General features: G+C 45.3%; 1 protein-coding gene across 1 annotated transcript in view; it reads left to right on the top strand.

Annotated features, from left to right (window-relative positions):
• PTBP2 (polypyrimidine tract binding protein 2) overlaps positions 1–18,713 on the top strand; it is a 67,324-nt gene that overhangs the window by 32,130 nt on the left and 16,481 nt on the right. Inside the window, exons 4-5 of the mRNA XM_069737686.1 lie at positions 9,581–9,753; positions 17,871–18,014. Of these exons, the coding sequence (XP_069593787.1) occupies positions 9,581–9,753; positions 17,871–18,014 (317 nt within the window). The remainder of the gene's footprint in view (positions 1–9,580; positions 9,754–17,870; positions 18,015–18,713) is intronic.

Genomic DNA, 18,713 nt, shown 5'->3' with positions numbered 1-18,713 from the left:
ACTTCTTCCCCCGGAAAAGATCTGTCTTACAGCAGGAAGCTCAGAAGCTCTCCCAACCTCATTCTCACTCTCTTCATTTCAGTATGAGAGTCCTCGGCAGGATGGTGGCAGGTATGGAGGCGGTCCCATTCACTCAACTACACCTCCGCCCCTTACAACATGCTCTCCTGGCTGTATGGGACAGGAACCCGTTCTCTCTCGATCATCGTTTCCTCCTTCCCCAGCGAGTCAGTCTCTCAGGTGGTGGACTTTGAAGTCCTCCCTGAATCAAGGGAAATCTTTTCTCCCAGTACATTGGCGTCTGTTGTCACAACTAGCCAGTCTTCTGGGCTGGGGAGCAGTGTTCCACCATCACACTGCTCAGGGCTGCTGGTCTCTGCAGGAAGCTCGCCTGCCCATCAACATCCTAGAAACATGGGCCATCAGGTTGGCTCTTCTTCAATTCCACCCCTTCCTGGCGGGTTGTCCCATCAGGATTTAGTCCGACAATGCCACGGCAGTGGAATACATCAACCGGCAGGGGGGAACACGCAGCAAGGCAGCCATGTCCAAGGTAGGCCACATTCTTCGTTGGGCCGAGGAAAACCGCTCAATATCAGCGGTTCACATCCCGGGAGTGGAAAATTGGGAGGCAGATTTCCTCAGCCGTCAAGGTCTCGACTCGAGAGTGGTCTCCATCCGGAGATCTTCCACCAGATCTGCTGTCGTTGGGGAACCCGGACGTCGATCTGATGGCCTCGCGGCTAAATTCCAAGGTTCCCAATTTCATAGCTCGGTCCCACGATCTGGCGGCCATCGGGGCCACTCGTGGCATCCATTCCAGCTTCTGTACATATTTCCCCCGCTTACCTTGCTGCCGAATCATCACGAAGATCAGAGCGGAGGGAATACCAGTAATTCTGATTGCGCTAGATTGGCTGCGCAGGGCCTGGTGCGCCAAACTAGTTCAACTAGTCAGACGATGTCCCCTGGGGATTACCGAATCGCACAGACCTGTTGTCCCATGGCCCCATTTACCACCAAAACTCCGAGGCCCTGTTTGACGGCATGGCCGTTGAGTCCTGGGTGCTGACACAGGCAAACTTCTCTCAGAAAGTAATTTCTAGTAATTTCTACTATGATTAGTGCTAGAAAGCCTACGTCTATTCGTATATATCGCATTTGGAAGATCTTCTCATGGTGCAAGGACCGAGGACGCCCTCTTAAAATTTCCATTCCTTCCATCGGGTTTGGACTTGGGTCTCGCCCTTAGTTCCCTCAAAGGGCAGATTTCAGCCTTGTCAGTCCTGTTCCAACGTAAAATTGCCAACAGATTACAGGTAAAGATGTTCATTCAAGGAGTCTCCCATGTGGTGCCGCCCTATAAGATGCCGTTGGAACCATGGGACCTTAATTTGGTCCTCAGTCTTGCAGGAGGCTCCTTTTGAACCTCTGCAGTACGTTTCCCTGTCTTTTCTGTCATGGAAAGTTGCCTTCCTGGTTGCGGTCACGTCCATCTGACGAGTCTCAGCTGGCAGCTTTGTCTTGTCAAGTACCTTTCCTCCATTTTTCATCAGGATAAGGTGGTTTTGAGAACATCCCTGTCTTTTCTACCAAAAGTTGTCTCCTCTTTCCACCTCAATGAGAAAATTGTCTTGCCTTCCCTTTGCCCGACACCAGTACATCGCACCGAGAAGACTCTTCACACACTGGACTTGGTGAGAGCTCTCAGGAGATACGTCTCGAGTACGGCGTCTTTCCGCAGGTCAGATGCCCTGTTTGTGCTACCGGAAGGACCAAGGAAAGGTCTAGCTGCTTCCAAAGTTACGATAGCCAAGTGGGATTCGTTCAGCTATCCAGGAGTCCTACCGAGTCAGAGGTCACTCCGTCCCAGCAGGGATTAAGCTCATTCTACTCGGTCAGTGGGTGCGTCTTGTCATCCGGCACCAAGCATCGGCAGCACAAGTCTGCAGAGCTGCGACTTAGTCTAGCTTGCATACGTTTACAAAACATTACCATGTCCATTCTCGGGCCTCGGCAGATGCGTCTGTCGGCAGACAAATTTTGCAGGCGGCAGTGCTGCATCTGTAACTTGTGGGTACAAGGAGCAATTGCAGTGGATTGTTTCCCACCCAGAGACTGCTTTAGGACGTCCCATGGTCCTGTGTCTCCCAATGAGGCGTAGGAGAAATAGGGATTTTTGTGTACTCACCGTAAAATCCTTTTCTCCGAGCCAATCATTGGGCGACAACACCCACCCTGTTAGCCTATTGGCTGTACTTTTTTTTTTTCTTTTTCCTGTGTTGACTTGATTTTGACACAGTTCATTATTGTTAAAGTTCACTGACCCGCAGAAAAGGAACTGAGCGGCACTCGATGTGTTAATCTTCACAGGCAGTAACAGTGTAGGAGAAGTCTCGGCATAAACTTCAAGCCACCAGTCTATGTATTTGCAGATGCCGGGTGGTGCTTAGCATATAAAGCAGACAGACTTTCCAACTTGTTAAATAACAAAAGATGCAGCACTCACCAGATTCTTGCTGAAGATAGTGTCCTTTATTCGCTTAAAGCGATGTGAGACATTATGCGGAGAGGCGGCAGGAAAGAGGATTGGGTGCGGGGGAGAGGAGAAGTCCTTCTCCTCTCCCCCGCACCCAATCCTCTTTCCTGCCGCCTCTCCGCATAATGTCTCACATCGCTTTAAGCGAATAAAGGACACTATCTTCAGCAAGAATCTGGTGAGTGCTGCATCTTTTGTTATTCATTATTGTTAAATGTTAAGCTCCTACTGCTTTGTTACCGAACTGGTTCACTTAGCCAGCAGGAGGGTGTATACTGCAGGGGAGGAGCTGTTCTTAATGTGTTAAGTTAGTGTCCTCCTAGTGGCAGCAACATAACACCCATGGTCCTGTGTCACCCAATGATTGGCTTGGAGAAAAGGATTTTACGGTGAGTACACAAAAATCCTTGTTTTTGTAAATAAACAAAAAACAGAGTACACATATTTGGTATCACTACGTACTTAGGCTGGTTTCACATTTGAGTTTTTTTGCATGCGTTCTGACAACGCGTGCGTTTCTTCTCTGCATGCGTTGTGTTGCAGAAATGCAACATGTAGTAATTTTAGCGGCGTTTTTTTGCCGCAAAAAACCCATATTGATGTCTATGTAAACGCATGTGTTTTTAAGCACATGCGTTTGCATGCGTTTTTATAGAAAAACACAAGAATACACACTGAAAAACCACCCCCCAACCCTACCCCTAACCCTAAGGGATCCTAACCCTAACGGTTAGGGTTAGGATCCCTATGGTTAGGGTTAGGATCCCTATGGTTAGGGTTAGGATCCCTATGGTTAGGGTTAGGATCCCTATGGTTAGGGTTAGGATCCCTATGGTTAGGGTTAGGATCCCTAGGGTTAGGATCCCTAGGGTTAGGATCCCGATGGTTAGGGTTAGGATCCCGATGGTTAGGGTTAGGATCCCGATGGTTAGGGTTAGGATCCCTAGGGTTAGGATCCCGATGGTTAGGGTTAGGATCCCGATGGTTAGGGTTAGGATCCCGATGGTTAGGGTTAGGATCCCGATGGTTAGGGTTAGGATCCCGATGGTTGGGGTTAGGATCCCGATGGTTGGGGTTAGGATCCCGATGGTTGGGGTTAGGATCCCGATTGGTTGGGGTTAGGATCCCGATGGTTGGGGTTAGGATCCCGATGGTTGGGGTTAGGATCCCGATGGTTGGGGTTAGGATCCCGATGGTTGGGGTTAGGATCCCGATGGTTGGGGTTAGGATCCCGATGGTTGGGGTTAGGATCCCGATGGTTGGGGTTAGGATCCCGATGGTTGGGGTTAGGATCCCTAGGGTTAGGATCCCTAGGGTTAGGATCCCTAGGGTTAGGGTTGGGGTTTGGGTTTGTGTTTTAGGGTTGCTAGGGATCCTAACCCTAGGTATTTATGTTTATAGTGGGTTTTCTAGTTGATTTTGATGATTGGCAGCTGTCACACACTTCTCATCATGCGTTTCAAAAACGCAAACGTTTAAATATGGATTTAAAGAAAACAAGAATTGCTATGCAATCAGTCTTATTACTGCTCTTGTTGTGTTGGTGGTGTGTCTGCAGTACAGTCCACCCTGCTTGTTTCAGGCACAGACAACACATATAAAACCCTATGTTCCCACCTATGACATGTTAGAAGGGAGCAGGTTGATTTAAAAAAATAAATAAATATCTGGCAATTGGGGCTCTGACATGCTCTGCCTTTGCTCTGTTCATTGCCAGTGGACTGCTGGAAATACTCGGGCAATGTACTCTGCTTTCTGGTGGTCCCATTGACCATGATCTGCTTGATATTTGTGAGGTTCCAGAGCCCAAATCTCACAGCAATCAGTAGGTTCTTCCCTCCCTCATGAATAGAGGACTTGTGGTTTTAGAAGGCCTCTTTTTTTAAGATGCATTAAGGCTATGTGTACACGTCAGGATTTCTTGCAGAAAATTCTTGAAGAAAACTGGACATTTTCTGCAAGAAACCCGCATGCGTTTTTGGTGCGTTTTTTGCGTGTTTTTCCCCAATGCATTAAATCGCGGGAAAAAAACGCATCATGTGCACAAAAATTGCGGAATGCATTCTAATTTATGGGATGCATATGTATGCGTTTTTATAGCGAAAAAACGCGACATGTGCACACAGCTTTAATGTATCGATCTAGAAATTGTCCCTTTAAATGATGTGTTGGACAACGAGGCAGTGATATATATATATTTATTTATTTATTTATTTTGTCTAAGGGGTACTTCCGTCTGTCTGTCCTCAACTTCCGTAACGGAAAACCTGCGTCGCTGATTGGTCTCGGCAGCTGCCTGTCATGGCTGCCGCGACCAATCAGCGACGGGCACAGTCCGATTAGTCCCTCCCCTACTCCCCTGCACTCACTGCCCGGCGCCCGCTCCATAATCCTCTCCAGTCACCGCTCACACAGGGTTAATGGCAGCGGTAACGGGCCGCGGTGTAACGCACTCCGTTACCGCTGCTATTAACCCTGTGGGTCCCCAACTATTTACTATTGATGCTGCCTATGCAACATCAATAGTAAAAATGTCATGTTAAAAATAATAAAAAAAACAACCTGCTATACTCCCCATCCGCCGCCTTTCCCGCTCCTCGCTACGCTCCAGTGACCGCTCCATGCAAGCGGCAGCTTCCGGTCCCAGGGCTGGTATGTGACAAGGACCTGCCATGACGTCACGGTCATGTGACCACGACGTCATCACAGGTCCTGCTATATAGTATAGCAGGACTTCAACGGGCCTTTGGAAGGGGAGTATGATTTTTTTTTTTTTTTTTTTTTTTTTTTTTTTTTAATTTTAAGTGGCTATATTATGTGGCTGGCCAATATACTATGTGGACATGCATATTCTAGAATACCCGATGCATATATATATATATATATATATATATATATATATATATATATATATATATATATATATATATATATATATATATATATATATATATATATATATATATATATATATATATATATAATTTTTTTTTTTTTTTTTTTTTTTTTTTTTTTTTTTTTTTTTAGGGGTAGTCTAGATTTTTAAAATATGGTATTAAGAATTTAATAAAACTGGAACAAATCCTAGATGTGTTGTCACTCCTCTATTCCAAATGCTCCATGATTGATTTCAGAAGTTTCAACTTTCTGGGTGATAAGTGTTCAATTTCTCCATTCTGATGCTTTGTGCACTTATTTTAATTTTACCTTCAAACAGCCATAATCTGGCCCTCCAAAAGGATTTTTTTTTTCTTTTCCTTTTGCGTGTTCTCACTGAATGTGAATAGCGGTTTTGTAAAAGCTTACATTTAGGACACTTTAAAAGTAAATCTGTTCAGAATGTGTAGAGTCTTTTGTTAGCCGGTAAATGGGATTCAGACATGCAGTGTAGAATTCTTCCCGATGATTATGACATTGTAAAGGATCTATTCATTGGTACTTTCCTCACTTATTCCAAGGTCATTTTCTGCTGGGAGAAGACAGGAAAGCAGGTGCAGAAATGCCCATGAAGAGAGACCTAAATGTTTTACATTGGCAGTTCTCAAACAAAACATGAGATTTCTCTTCTGTGAGAATAAAACCCCTGTGTATTTATGTTATGGAAATTGAAGCAATTTCATATAAGGTTTATTTTACATTTTGTTGTTTTCACCTTTTCTGTTTTTATAGATATACCCCAGATTTCCAATGTGCAGGCACTTTGATAAATAGTAAAATATTTAATAGGGAGTATATTTTGTAAGCTTTTTAAGGACTAATTTTAAAGTACCGTAATAAAAAATTGCAAATGTCAGTTTACTGTAAATTCTTGAAAAAGCCCATAATTTAAATGTTAGGTTCAGAAATCTTTCTGGTATATACAGCATTGTATATACCAGAAAACCGCCCCACGGAACAGGTCTAGTCCTGGCTTTGGTCACCAATCATCATGGGTAAATACCTATAACTATGTACCTTGACTTGCTTCATTATTGGTAAGTGTTCTCTATATGCGATTGTACTTACCGCATTTAATGCACAGGCACTTTATTAATGTACTAATGGAGCCTTGTATAGTGATTCTTTAGGTAACCCTTTGACATCTTATGCATTCGGCTATTTTTTTAGCACTGTTTGGTATGGCTTTTTACCTGGGCCAGCCCAGACTTTGGTCCCTTTTGGGTTTTTTTTTTTGCTTTTCTCCTTGGGTCACACTGTGTTAAGACCTATTTGTATCCATCATACAGTTTTATATGTTGAATAATTTTATGAGACACTGATTAACATTTTTTTTGAAAGTCCCCCTCTCGGCTTATACTTGAGTCATACGCAGGGGAGGGGGAGCAGGGGATGTCTAATTATACTCACCTGCTCCTGGTGCGGTCCCTGCACGTCTTTTCTCCGGCGCTGACAGCTTCTTCCTGTACTGAGCGGTCACATGGTACCGCTCATAACAGTAATGAATATGCGGCTCCACCTCCCATAGAGGTGGAGCTGCATATTCATTACTGTAATGAGCGGTACCATGTGACCGCTCAGTACAGGAAGAAGGCACCGGGGAACAGACGTGCAGGGATCGCACCAGGAGCAGGAGAGTATAACGGGGAGCACTGCGTGATATTCACCTCCTCGTTCCGGCGCCTCAGCGTCTTCTGCAGTGACGCTGCGGTCAGAGGGCGCGGTGATGTGGTTAGTGCGCGCCCTCTGCCTGAATGTCGGTGCAGGAGACGCTGAAGATGGAGCGGCGCCGGAACGAGGAGCAGGTGAATATTGAAAGTGCCAGGGGCCTGAGCAACGGAGAGGTGTTTTTTTTTTTTTTTTTTTTTTAAATTGTAGCAACAGGAAATGGGGCAAGTGTCTGTATGGAGCATCTATGGGGCCATAACGTTTGTGCAGCACTGTATGGGGCCATTATTAACCTTTATGCAGCATTATATGGGGCTCCTGATTTAATATGGATATTCAAAAACACTTAACCTACTGATGTCTCAATTTTACTTTTATTGGTACAGTGGGGCAAAAAAGTATTTAGTCAGTCAGCAATAGTGCAAGTTCCACCACTTAAAAAGATGAGAGGCGTCTGTAATTTACATCATAGGTAGACCTCAACTATGGGAGACAAACTGAGAAAAAGAAATCCAGAAAATCACATTGTCTGTTTTTTTAACATTTTATTTGCATATTATGGTGGAAAATAAGTATTTGGTCAGAAACAAAATTTCATCTCAATACTTTGTAATATATCCTTTGTTGGCAATGACAGAGGTCAAACGTTTTCTGTAAGTCTTCACAAGGTTGCCACACACTGTTGTTGGTATGTTGGCCCATTCCTCCATGCAGATCTCCTCTAGAGCAGTGATGTTTTTGGCTTTTCGCTTGGCAACACGGACTTTCAACTCCCTCCAAAGGTTTTCTATAGGGTTGAGATCTGGAGACTGGCTAGGCCACTCCAGGACCTTGAAATGCTTCTTACGAAGCCACTCCTTCGTTGCCCTGGCGGTGTGCTTTGGATCATTGTCATGTTGAAAGACCCAGCCACGTTTCATCTTCAATGCCCTTGCTGATGGAAGGAGGTTTGCACTCAAAATCTCACGATACATGGCCCCATTCATTCTTTCATGTACCCGGATCAGTCGTCCTGGCCCCTTTTCAGAGAAACAGCCCCAAAGCATGATGTTTCCACCACCATGCTTTACAGTAGGTATGGTGTTTGATGGATGCAACTCAGTATTCTTTTTCCTCCAAACACGACAAGTTGTGTTTCTACCAAACAGTTCCAGTTTGGTTTCATCAGACCATAGGACATTCTCCCAAAACTCCTCTGGATCATCCAAATGCTCTCTAGCAAACTTCAGACGGGCCCGGACATGTACTGGCTTAAGCAGTGGGACACGTCTGGCACTGCAGGATCTGAGTCCATGGTGGCGTAGTGTGTTACTTATGGTAGGCCTTGTTACATTGGTCCCAGCTCTCTGCAGTTCATTCACTAGGTCCCCCCGCGTGGTTCTGGGATTTTTGCTCACCGTTCTTGTGATCATTCTGACCCCACGGGGTGGGATTTTGCGTGGAGCCCCAGATCGAGGGAGATTATCAGTGGACTTGTATGTCTTCCATTTTCTAATTATTGCTCCCACTGTTGATTTCTTCACTCCAAGCTGGTTGGCTATTGCAGATTCAGCCTTCCCAGCCTGGTGCAGGGCTACAATTTTGTTTCTGGTGTCCTTTGACAGCTCTTTGGTCTTCACCATAGTGGAGTTTGGAGTCAGACTGTTTGAGGGTGTGCACAGGTGTCTTTTTATACTGATAACAAGTTTAAACAGGTGCCATTACTACAGGTAATGAGTGGAGGAAAGAGGAGACTCTTAAAGAAGAAGTTACCGGTCTGTGAGAGCCAGAAATCTTGATTGTTTGTTTCTGACCAAATACTTATTTTCCACCATAATATGCAAATAAATTGTTAAAAAAAACAGATGTGATTTTCTGGATTTTTTTTTCTCAGTTTGTCTCCCATAGTTGAGGTCTACCTATCATGTAAATTACAGACGCCTCTCATCTTTTTAAGTGGTGGAACTTGCACTATTGCTGACTGACTAAATACTTTTTTGCCCCACTGTATCTATTTTTACTTTTGACATTGACTGGTAGCTGCTGCATTTCCTTCCCACCCTAGGCTTATACTCGAGTCATTAAGTTTTCCCAGTTTTTTTGTGGCAAAACTAGGGGGTCTGCTTATACTCGAGTATATACGGTATATATTTATTTTTTTGGCCAGTAGAGGCTGCAACAAGCCAGGTGTATTGCAGATGTAGCATTACAGGGAGGACATTGAATTAGTTTTCCCAAAATAGGAAGTTATTCTCTATCCAAAACATGTGCGATAACTAATGTTGACTGCTTGGAGTACAAATGGTAGGAATCCCAACTATCCCACTGGAATCTCTGAAATGTTGGCGATAAAGGGTTCTTCCCAAAAATTACAAGTTAAGATGAAATTGTGTATTTTCTTGCCTTTCAGAGTGAATGATTTTCATGTCGTGTTTTTTTTATTTTTTTTCCCCCCAGCCAATGGCAACGATAATAAAAAATTTAAAGGAGATGATAAAATGGAAGGTTCGGCATCCCGGGTGCTTCATATCCGAAAACTTCCTGGTGAAGTAACCGAAACTGAAGTTATCGCATTGGGTTTACCTTTCGGGAAAGTGACAAATATTCTAATGCTAAAAGGAAAAAATCAGGTACTGTGACTTTTTGTGTTTTATGTTCCTCAAATGAACAGTGTAGCTATTTCTGAGAATCTGGAAGTAGAACTTGATTTCTATTCCCATATAGCCCTCTTTAAACATGACATGAAACCTGGAAAATAACCTTTCCACACGATAGAAGAACCTCCAGAAAACGACCTGCTTAAGACTTAACTTTGTGTCTAGGGAAATGGTAGTGTTGTTTGCCCCAGGCCGCCTCTTTGTAAGAGAGGGGCTGGCTCTTGGGACATGGGGCTTAAAAATGTGGATCACTGACATGCAGGGCTGTGGAGTTGGTAAGCCAAACCACCTACTCCTCGATTTCCCTGACTCCACGACTCCGACTCCAGAGCACTACTGAGCAGGTACATAAAGTGCAGCACAGAATCATATTGACTAAAAGCCGATATCCTGAGATTGGGAACAGAAAATACATTTAGAGGACATTTTATATCTTTCCCAAATTATGAAAACTTTTACCGCACATCCTGCACTGAACTACTGAACCCATTTTATTTATTATATATTTTTGGAGTCAGTCCATTTTATGCCAACTTTGACTCCATATCCCTGTTGACATGTTCATGACTCAAATTCAGGTGCTGCAGCCCAGGAATCGCCGAGCACCCTTTAACCTGAGCGCATCACATGATGAAGAAGAATAATGGGAATGGTTTCAGCACTTCTGATATGAACAACTTCCATATACCCAGAAGCTGTCGTTCCGGTTCCCACAATGCCAAAGACCTGTTTTGCCATCTAGGACATAACTTTGATGGTACTTTAATTTTAAAACTCACGCAAGACTTATCAATGTGAACATAATGACTAAAGTCACCGTGTAAAGCTGTGGTAGTATGAAAACAGACTACATATTTCACTATAAATTATGAATGTCCGCTGTGGTGCGTTCGGATATCCCAGTCAGTTGTTATGCTTGATTTTCTGAGATTTCCAAACGCCAACGCGTAGCCACTATATCAGAGATGTGACTACTCAAAGAAAATGCCCTTTCTGGTGGATACCCACGATGGCTGACTTATTGTTTAATCCACTTCCAAGAATGTCCATCAGAACATTGGCTATGAGTGATCCAACAGCTAACATAGAAAAACTCAGAAAAAATACATACCATGAGATACGGCCTTCCCAAAACCCTGTCTGATGACAAATGCACACTTAGCAGGATGCAGCCGGCCTCCACTGATAAAGGCTAGGAGCGGCACAGGTGCAAACTACTTGATAAAAACAGCCACCCCAACCAAACATTGCAGGGGTTGGCTGCCTAGCAGAAAAAATGCACATTGATATGACTCGCATAGGACGCCAGTCACAATGATAGGTGTGGTGCACAGGGTCTGGTATGCAACCTATTAATGACGCCCCTTGTATTAACAGGCGGGCTGCCCAGCACTAAAAAATGCAGCACACAGTGACAGACGCCCCAGAAAAACCTAGCCAACATAAAGAGGCCTGGCCACATCCTGCAAAAAAGGATATGATATAGTGGCCTTCCCAAAACCCTGTCTGATGACAAATGCACACTTAGCAGGATGCAGCCGGCCTCCACTGATAAAGGCTAGGGGGCTGCACAGGTGCAAACTACTTGATAAAAACAGTCACCCCCACACCAACCAAACATTGCAGGGGTTGGCTGCCTAGCAAAAAAAAAAAAACCCTGCAATGTTTGGTTGGGGTGGCTGTTTTTATCAAGTAGTTTGCACCTTTGCCGCCCCTAGCCTTTATCAGTGGAGGCCTGCTGCATCCTGCTAAGTGTGCATTTATCCTCAGGCAGGGTTTTGGGAAGGCCGTATCTCATGGTAGCTATGAGTGATCCAACCCAGAGCTTGAAGGCAATTTACATAGCACAGCTAAATGGCTTCCCCCTATCGTCTGTTATTCATAACAGCTATAATATGCTGGAGTATCTGATAAGAGAAATTTCAATCCGTTTTACTTTGAGGGCAACAAAAAAACGCAATTTTACAAGGTTTGGAATTTAAATGACAACACTGTGGTAGACATGCCATACAATTCAACCACATAATAAGGTAGATTAAACCGTTAAATCTCCCCCAATGTCATTTTACTATGAGAGCTTTTATCTCACATAGAGTACAGCTTGTTTTGATCACTACAGCCTGTATGCCCAGTAGTTACATTTTGTGCTGATGCGTTAACTCCTAAAATCCCAGTCGGCTCTCTCCAGCCCATTTGATTTCTATACAGCCGTTTTCTGCTAATCTCCATCTCTGCTCCTGAGCTAATGTTGTTACTTCTGCTAAATCACCAGCCCCGCATAATCCACATTTTCTCTATCCCCATGATGGCACCACGGAGAGAGGGGTCCGCCCCCAGGGACAGGAAACCTACAGATGAAAAAGGGCGTACCTCTCTCCCACATCAGTTGGTTTCCTGTTCCTGACGGGGAACCTACAGCACGTACCTGAAGGATTCTTCGTGGGATTCCAGGGAGCTGGCCGGTCGGTTCCTGACAGGGGGCGCCCTGTCACGGCTGGGTCCAGCAGGTTTTCGCCCCCCTTTTCATCCAACCCTGAAGCACCACCACGGGGGTCGGCGGGCCCTATGGGTGAGTGTTGCTGGGGGAGGCAGTGAAGAGGATCGAGCCTGCCTTCCCCAGGAAAAAAAAAAAAAAAAAAAAAGGGGGGAGGAGAGAGGCAGGTGACGGCGGTCACTGATACAGCCTCTGTACCGCTATTCGGTACATGGAGGTAGCGGCGGCTACGCTACCATAGCAGGCGCAGGAGCGCTAGATCGCGCAAAAGCGCCTCATGTCACCGCTGGACACCGCCGCCCAAACCGGAAGTGCGGGCTAGGGCGGAACGATAGAACGCGCGCACAGGCGTCCCCGATAATATCTTCCCTATAGGGCGCCTGTGCCGCGAACCGGAAGTGACGCGCGCGCATGCGCAGATGACCGCTTCTGCCGGCGGCAAGTTTAAAAATCAGCGTTCTCTAAGGAGGAAGCGTGGGAAACCCTCTCTTTGCGGAAACCACTATGAGCGATAAAGAGCAGCAAGAGGCACAGGAATGTGCACAATCATCACCTGAGCAAGTACTGCGGCATCCGCGTTCACAGCATCAGCGCAAGGGAAACTCTTCCTCCCAGCAGCGCAGCAGCAGCGGACGCTCAGGGTCACAACGCAGCCGAGTCTCTGGGAAAAGTACGCGGCCGGCGACGAATCCAGTGGATATAGTCCCGAGGCCAGAGACGGTATCTCTTAGTCGTAAGGGGTGAGTGATCTGCGTGAAAGTAATAATGTAATACGAGATTACTTTTTTCTCCTAGGGAAAAAAATGTACAGGCAAATCAAAGCACAAACAGTGTGCGATATGTTCGGAAGAACTACCGTCCTCATGGGAAAAAAAGCTATGCGGGTCCTGCATAGAAAAAACCATTCAGGAGGAATCTCCGGCGTTCGCATCAGACCTGAAAACACTAATAAAGAATCAAGTTGAGAGTGCCCTCAAAGGCATTAAAATTCCGAGGAAAAAACATAGATCCGGTCATAAGTCTCCCGAATCCAGTGTAGAAGAATCAGAAAATGAAACATCTGACTCTAATGACTCATCGACATCCGAGACCTCTTCACTATCATCAGAGGGGGGACGCAGTTGCTTCCCCATCGAGGAGACAGACGCACTGGTAAAGGCCATCAGAACAACTATGGGTCTGGTAGACGAACGTCCTAAAAGAACAGCACAGGACATAATGTTCAGCGGACTAGAACAAAAGAAAAGAAGAGTATTTCCAATAAATGAGAAAATTCATTCTTTGATCAAAAAAGAATGGAAGAGACCGGATAAAAAAGTTCTCTTGACCCCCAAAAGGAAGTACCCGTTCGATGACCCTGCCTGCTCATCCTGGAGCAAGGCACCCAAACTGGATGTGGCCATAGCAAAGGCCTCTAAAAAATTCGCCCTGCCCTTCGAGGACATGGGCACACTAAAGGATCCAATGGACAAAAAGGCAGACACCTTTTTAAAAAAACTCCTGGGAAGCAGCAGGAGGGGGTCTAAAACCAGCCATCGCAGCCACCTGCACGGCCCGTGCTCTAATGGTATGGCTTGAGCATTTGGATTCGCAACTAAAAGAGAAAGTCCCAAGAGAGACAATACAAAAGTCAGTGTCCATGATGAAAGGGGCAGCAGCTTTTCTGGCGGACGCTTCGGTGGACTCAGCAAGATTATCAGCCAGGTCGGCTTCTTTCTCAAACGCCGCAAGACGCGCCCTGTGGCTAAAGTGCTGGCCGGGAGACCTGCAGACAAAGACCAAGCTTTGCTCAATACCTTGCGAAGGTGAATTCCTGTTTGGGTCAACATTGGATGACATCCTCGACAAAGCAGGAGATAAAAAGAAATCTTTTCCCGGGTTCCCCAACCAGTCATATAGGCGCTCCTTTCGGAACAGAAAGTTCATGCGCAGAAGACCTCCAAAAGGAAATAAAGACGGATGGGAAGACAGAAGAAACAAAAACAGGGGCTTCTTGTTCAACAAACCCCCCCCTCCAGATAATAAAAAATCCCAATGAAGGTACTCCCCGGGTCGGAGGGAGACTAGCCGAGTTTCTTCCAGCCTGGGAAAGAATTTCAAACAGTCCTTGGATTCTAGGTATTATACGAGAAGGCCTCAAATTCAAATTTCGTGTTCCTCCCGGCAACTCCTTCATGGTAACGCCTCAAAAACAATCACTCGAACAGTCAGCTCTCCAGAAGGAGATTCTGAGCCTAATCCAGAAAGATGTATTGCAAGAAGTTCCATACCAGGAAAGAGGCACGAGTTTCTATTCTCCTCTCTTCCTCCGCAAAAAACCGGACGGATCGTACAGAACGATCATAAATCTCAAAAAACTAAACAGTTTCCTGGAGATACAACATTTCAAAATGGAGACAATAAAATCTTGCGTGAGAATACTCTTTCCTTTGTGTTTCATGACTGTTCTAGATTTACGAGACGCATATTACCATGTGCCCATCCACAGAGATTACCAAAAATATCTCAGACTGGCAGTGAATATCCAGGGGGAAGTAAAACACTTCCAATTCCGGGCTCTCCCCTTCGGGATAGCTATCGCTCCTCGGGTATTCACGAAAATAATGTCAGAGGTAATGGCCCACATACGGGAACAGAATATCCTGATAGTTCCCTATCTGGCCGACCTCCTCGTGGTAGGGAACTCATTTCAACACTGCGAACAACAGTTGAATCTGGTCATTGCTTCTCTGTCGAGTCTAGGGTGGCTGCTAAACATACCCAAGTCCAAAATGGTTCCATCCCGGGTACAGGAGTATTTGGGGATAGTTCTAGACTCGATCACGCAGACATGCTATCTTCCTCAGGAGAAGGTACAAAAAATGACACAGGCAGTGCTACAGCTGACGGTATCCCCAGTCACCACTCTGAGGAGAGCAATGTCCCTCCTGGGCTCTATGACTGCCTGCATTCCGGCAGTTCAGTGGGCACAACTTCACTCCCGGGATCTACAATGGGAGACTTTAAATTTAGGCATATCTCTGCACAGAAATTTAGACGGGCAGTTAGGTATTTCTCCAAACACGATACACTCCCTAGCATGGTGGGCAGACCCAGGGAATCTAACCAAAGGGGTTCCTTGGGCGCTACCAACGGAGAAGATTCTAACGACGGATGCAAGTCCCTGGGGCTGGGGAGCACATATAGGCGATCAAGTGGCACAGGGGAGTTGGAACAAAAGTCAAGAGCTAGACTCTTCAAACATGAAAGAACTGCTAGCGGTAAAACTGGCCCTAACACACTTCCTATATCTCCTTCACGGTCATCATGTAAAAGTCTTTTCGGACAACCAGGTAGTGGTTGCATATCTAAACCACCAAGGGGGAACCAGGTGTCGAGCTCTGATGGAGGTAACCCAATCCATCTTCCACATAGCGGAACACAGTCTAAAGTCCTTGACAGCTCTCCATTTAAAAGGCTCAGAAAACCAGACTGCAGACTTCCTGAGCAGAACATGCTTAAAGCAGGGAGAGTGGGAGCTAAACCAATCGGTCTTCAATCAAATCGTGAATCTCTGGGGCCTACCAGTAATAGACCTATTCGCGAACAGTCAAAACCGCAAAGTAAAAACATTCTGCTCAATCGATCCCCGGGGGAACCCTGTAGCTCTAGACGCATTGACAATTCCTTGGAACTATCACCTTGCCTATGCGTTCCCTCCAATGTCACTCATCCCCTTAGTGCTGAGGAAAATTCGGGAGGAGGGGACTACAGTGATACTAATAGCGCCATTCTGGCCCCGCAGAATATGGTTTTCTTGGCTAAGAAAAATGTCAATATCAAGTCCATGGGTTCTACCAGACACGCCGAAACTTCTGTCCCAGGGTCCAGTATTTCACCCCAATGTAAAAAATTTACACATGACAGCGTGGCTTTTGAAAGGAGGTTGCTAAGGGACAAAGGGTTCTCTCCTAACTTGGTGTCCACTCTATTACAGAGTAGAAAACCCGTAACCACTAGAATATATGGGAAAGTGTGGAAAAAATTCATGTCAGTATCGGGGGCAGACCCGTCTGGGGAAATTCCTATAGGGAAAGTCCTTGAATTTTTACAGAAAGGCCTGGAAAGAGGTTTGGCTACAAGCACCCTAAAGGTTCAGGTAGCAGCCTTGGCAGCACTGTATAATTATGATCTGGCCAGAAATCGTTGGGTCATGCGATTTATTAAAGCCTCATCTAGGTCCAGACCCATTCCCCTCCACAACTCTCCCCCATGGGATCTAAACCTCGTACTAAACGCTCTAACCAAACCTCCCTTTGAGCCCCTGACAGAAATTCCTTTAAAGATCTTATCTCTAAAAACCACACTCCTAGTGGCCCTAACCTCAGCTCGTCGTGTCAGCGATATACAAGCATTATCTTCATGCCCGCCCTTTACTCAAATACTTGATGACAGAGTCATTCTAAAAACTGACCCGGCTTATCTCCCTAAAATAGCGTCACAGTTTCATAGAACGCAAGAAATTTCTTTACCCTCCTTTTGTCCCAACCCAAAAAATGAGGGGGAAAAGACACTGCATACCTTAGATGTAAAAAGATGTCTGGTCCAATATCCATCAGCCACTAGGGAGTGCAGGAAGGATAGGGCTCTGTTTGTCTGCTTCCAGGGTCCTCGGAAGGGACAAAAAGCATCGAAAGCCACCTTAGCGAGATGGATAAGAGACGCCATCGCCCTATCTTACTCATCCTGTGGGACAGCTATCCCAGAGAATATAAAGGCTCATTCGACCAGAGCAGTGGCATCATCCTGGGCGGAGAGAGCTGGCGCTTCAATACAACAGATATGTAGAGCGGCCACTTGGTCTTCCCAGTCTACATTTTTCAAGTATTACCGCTTAGACTTGACCTCCTCTGATCCTACCTTTGGGCGAAGGGTTCTAGAGGCAGTGGTCCCTCCCTAATAGCTCGATCAATTCAAATCTCTCCGTGGTGCCATCATGGGGATAGAGAAAATGGTAGTTACCTGCCGATAACGGTATTTCTCTGATCCCATGATGGCACCCGTATATTCCCTCCCTCTTCACACACAGGTGTGCACATTATAATGTACTAGTAATTAATTTTAGTCACGGTGCCTCTGTTAAGTTAGATTGGTTAAGTTTAATTTGTGCAAATATTGTGTTGCAGCTGAAGTTCTGTATAAGGCTCTGTAATCCAACTGATGTGGGAGAGAGGTACGCCCTTTTTCATCTGTAGGTTTCCTTTCCCTGGGGGCGGACCCCTCTCTCCGTGGTGCCATCATGGGATCAGAGAAATACCGTTATCGGCAGGTAACTACCATTTTCCAGAGCAGTTCTCATTTTCCCAAAGCCATGAGTTTGTTCATAGTCCCGGGTTATGTCCATACGTAAATGTAGTGGTAACCATGCACTTGACAGACCATTAATGTGTCAGTGTCAGGTTATGGACTAACTAAAATCTGTATGCCCCCCATTCCCTTCTTATTCACAGCAACAACTAAGGAAGTAGATACAGAAAGAAGCGTGCTGCCCACAACTAGTGAATAACACTTTTTAATTCTATTTTGACTTGATATTATGTGCATTTTGGTTTTGTAGGCTTTTTTGGAATTGGCTACAGAGGAAGCGGCTGCCACCATGGTTAACTATTATACTTCACTGACCCCTCACTTGCGTAACCAACCTATCTATATCCAGTACTCCAACCATAAAGAACTGAAAACAGACAGCGCTTTAAACCAGGTATTTATGTTTTAAGGTTTTATGTTAATTTCTGTTCAACAATGTAGGGGTTTACAAGACCAACAAGGAAATTACCAGGCACAGTCTTGTACTTCTGTGTTGAATGGGGCTGGGCTGCAGTGAATTCTACTACTTGGCACAGTGCAGAGCTGTGCATTGGAAACCATGTGCACTGTGCATTTAGACAGCTGACTAGTACGATGTGCCAAGTGTAGGACCCCAATTTATCCGAACTGCTTCCAGTCAGTGCAATATTGATAGGCTTCTTGACTGTGTATCCTGCAGTCCTTAGATTGCTCATAGTGGTTGTCTGATGAAGGCAATCCTCCATGTTGCTTATTGGGCAATATGGTTTTCATAGCGGGTGATCTCCTCCTCATTGTCCTCTAAATAAATAAATAAATAAATAAATAAATAATAAAGCATACAAGGGATCGTTGGTCTTTTCAAATTTTCATTCATGATCCTCCTTGTATCGCATACATTCATCTTAAAGTGAGTTTTCTGAAAATTGCTGGTCATCCTAGAGAAATAACTTGCGTGCTGGGACTCCGTAGAGCACTGTCATGGAGCTTGCTAGACCTCCATTGCATTGTTCTCCAATACAATGGCTTTTATAAAATGCTACATTTTCGCCTTCTGAACTGAGCTTGCTGCGGCTCCCCTAGGCACAAAATCCTCAGGTTTTAACGCAGACCG

This window comes from Ranitomeya imitator, chromosome 8 (genome assembly GCF_032444005.1).
Source record: "Ranitomeya imitator isolate aRanImi1 chromosome 8, aRanImi1.pri, whole genome shotgun sequence".
Classification (NCBI taxonomy): domain Eukaryota; kingdom Metazoa; phylum Chordata; class Amphibia; order Anura; family Dendrobatidae; genus Ranitomeya; species Ranitomeya imitator.
Note: the sequence above shows the minus strand (reverse complement) of the source record. Positions and strands in the feature narration are given on the sequence as shown.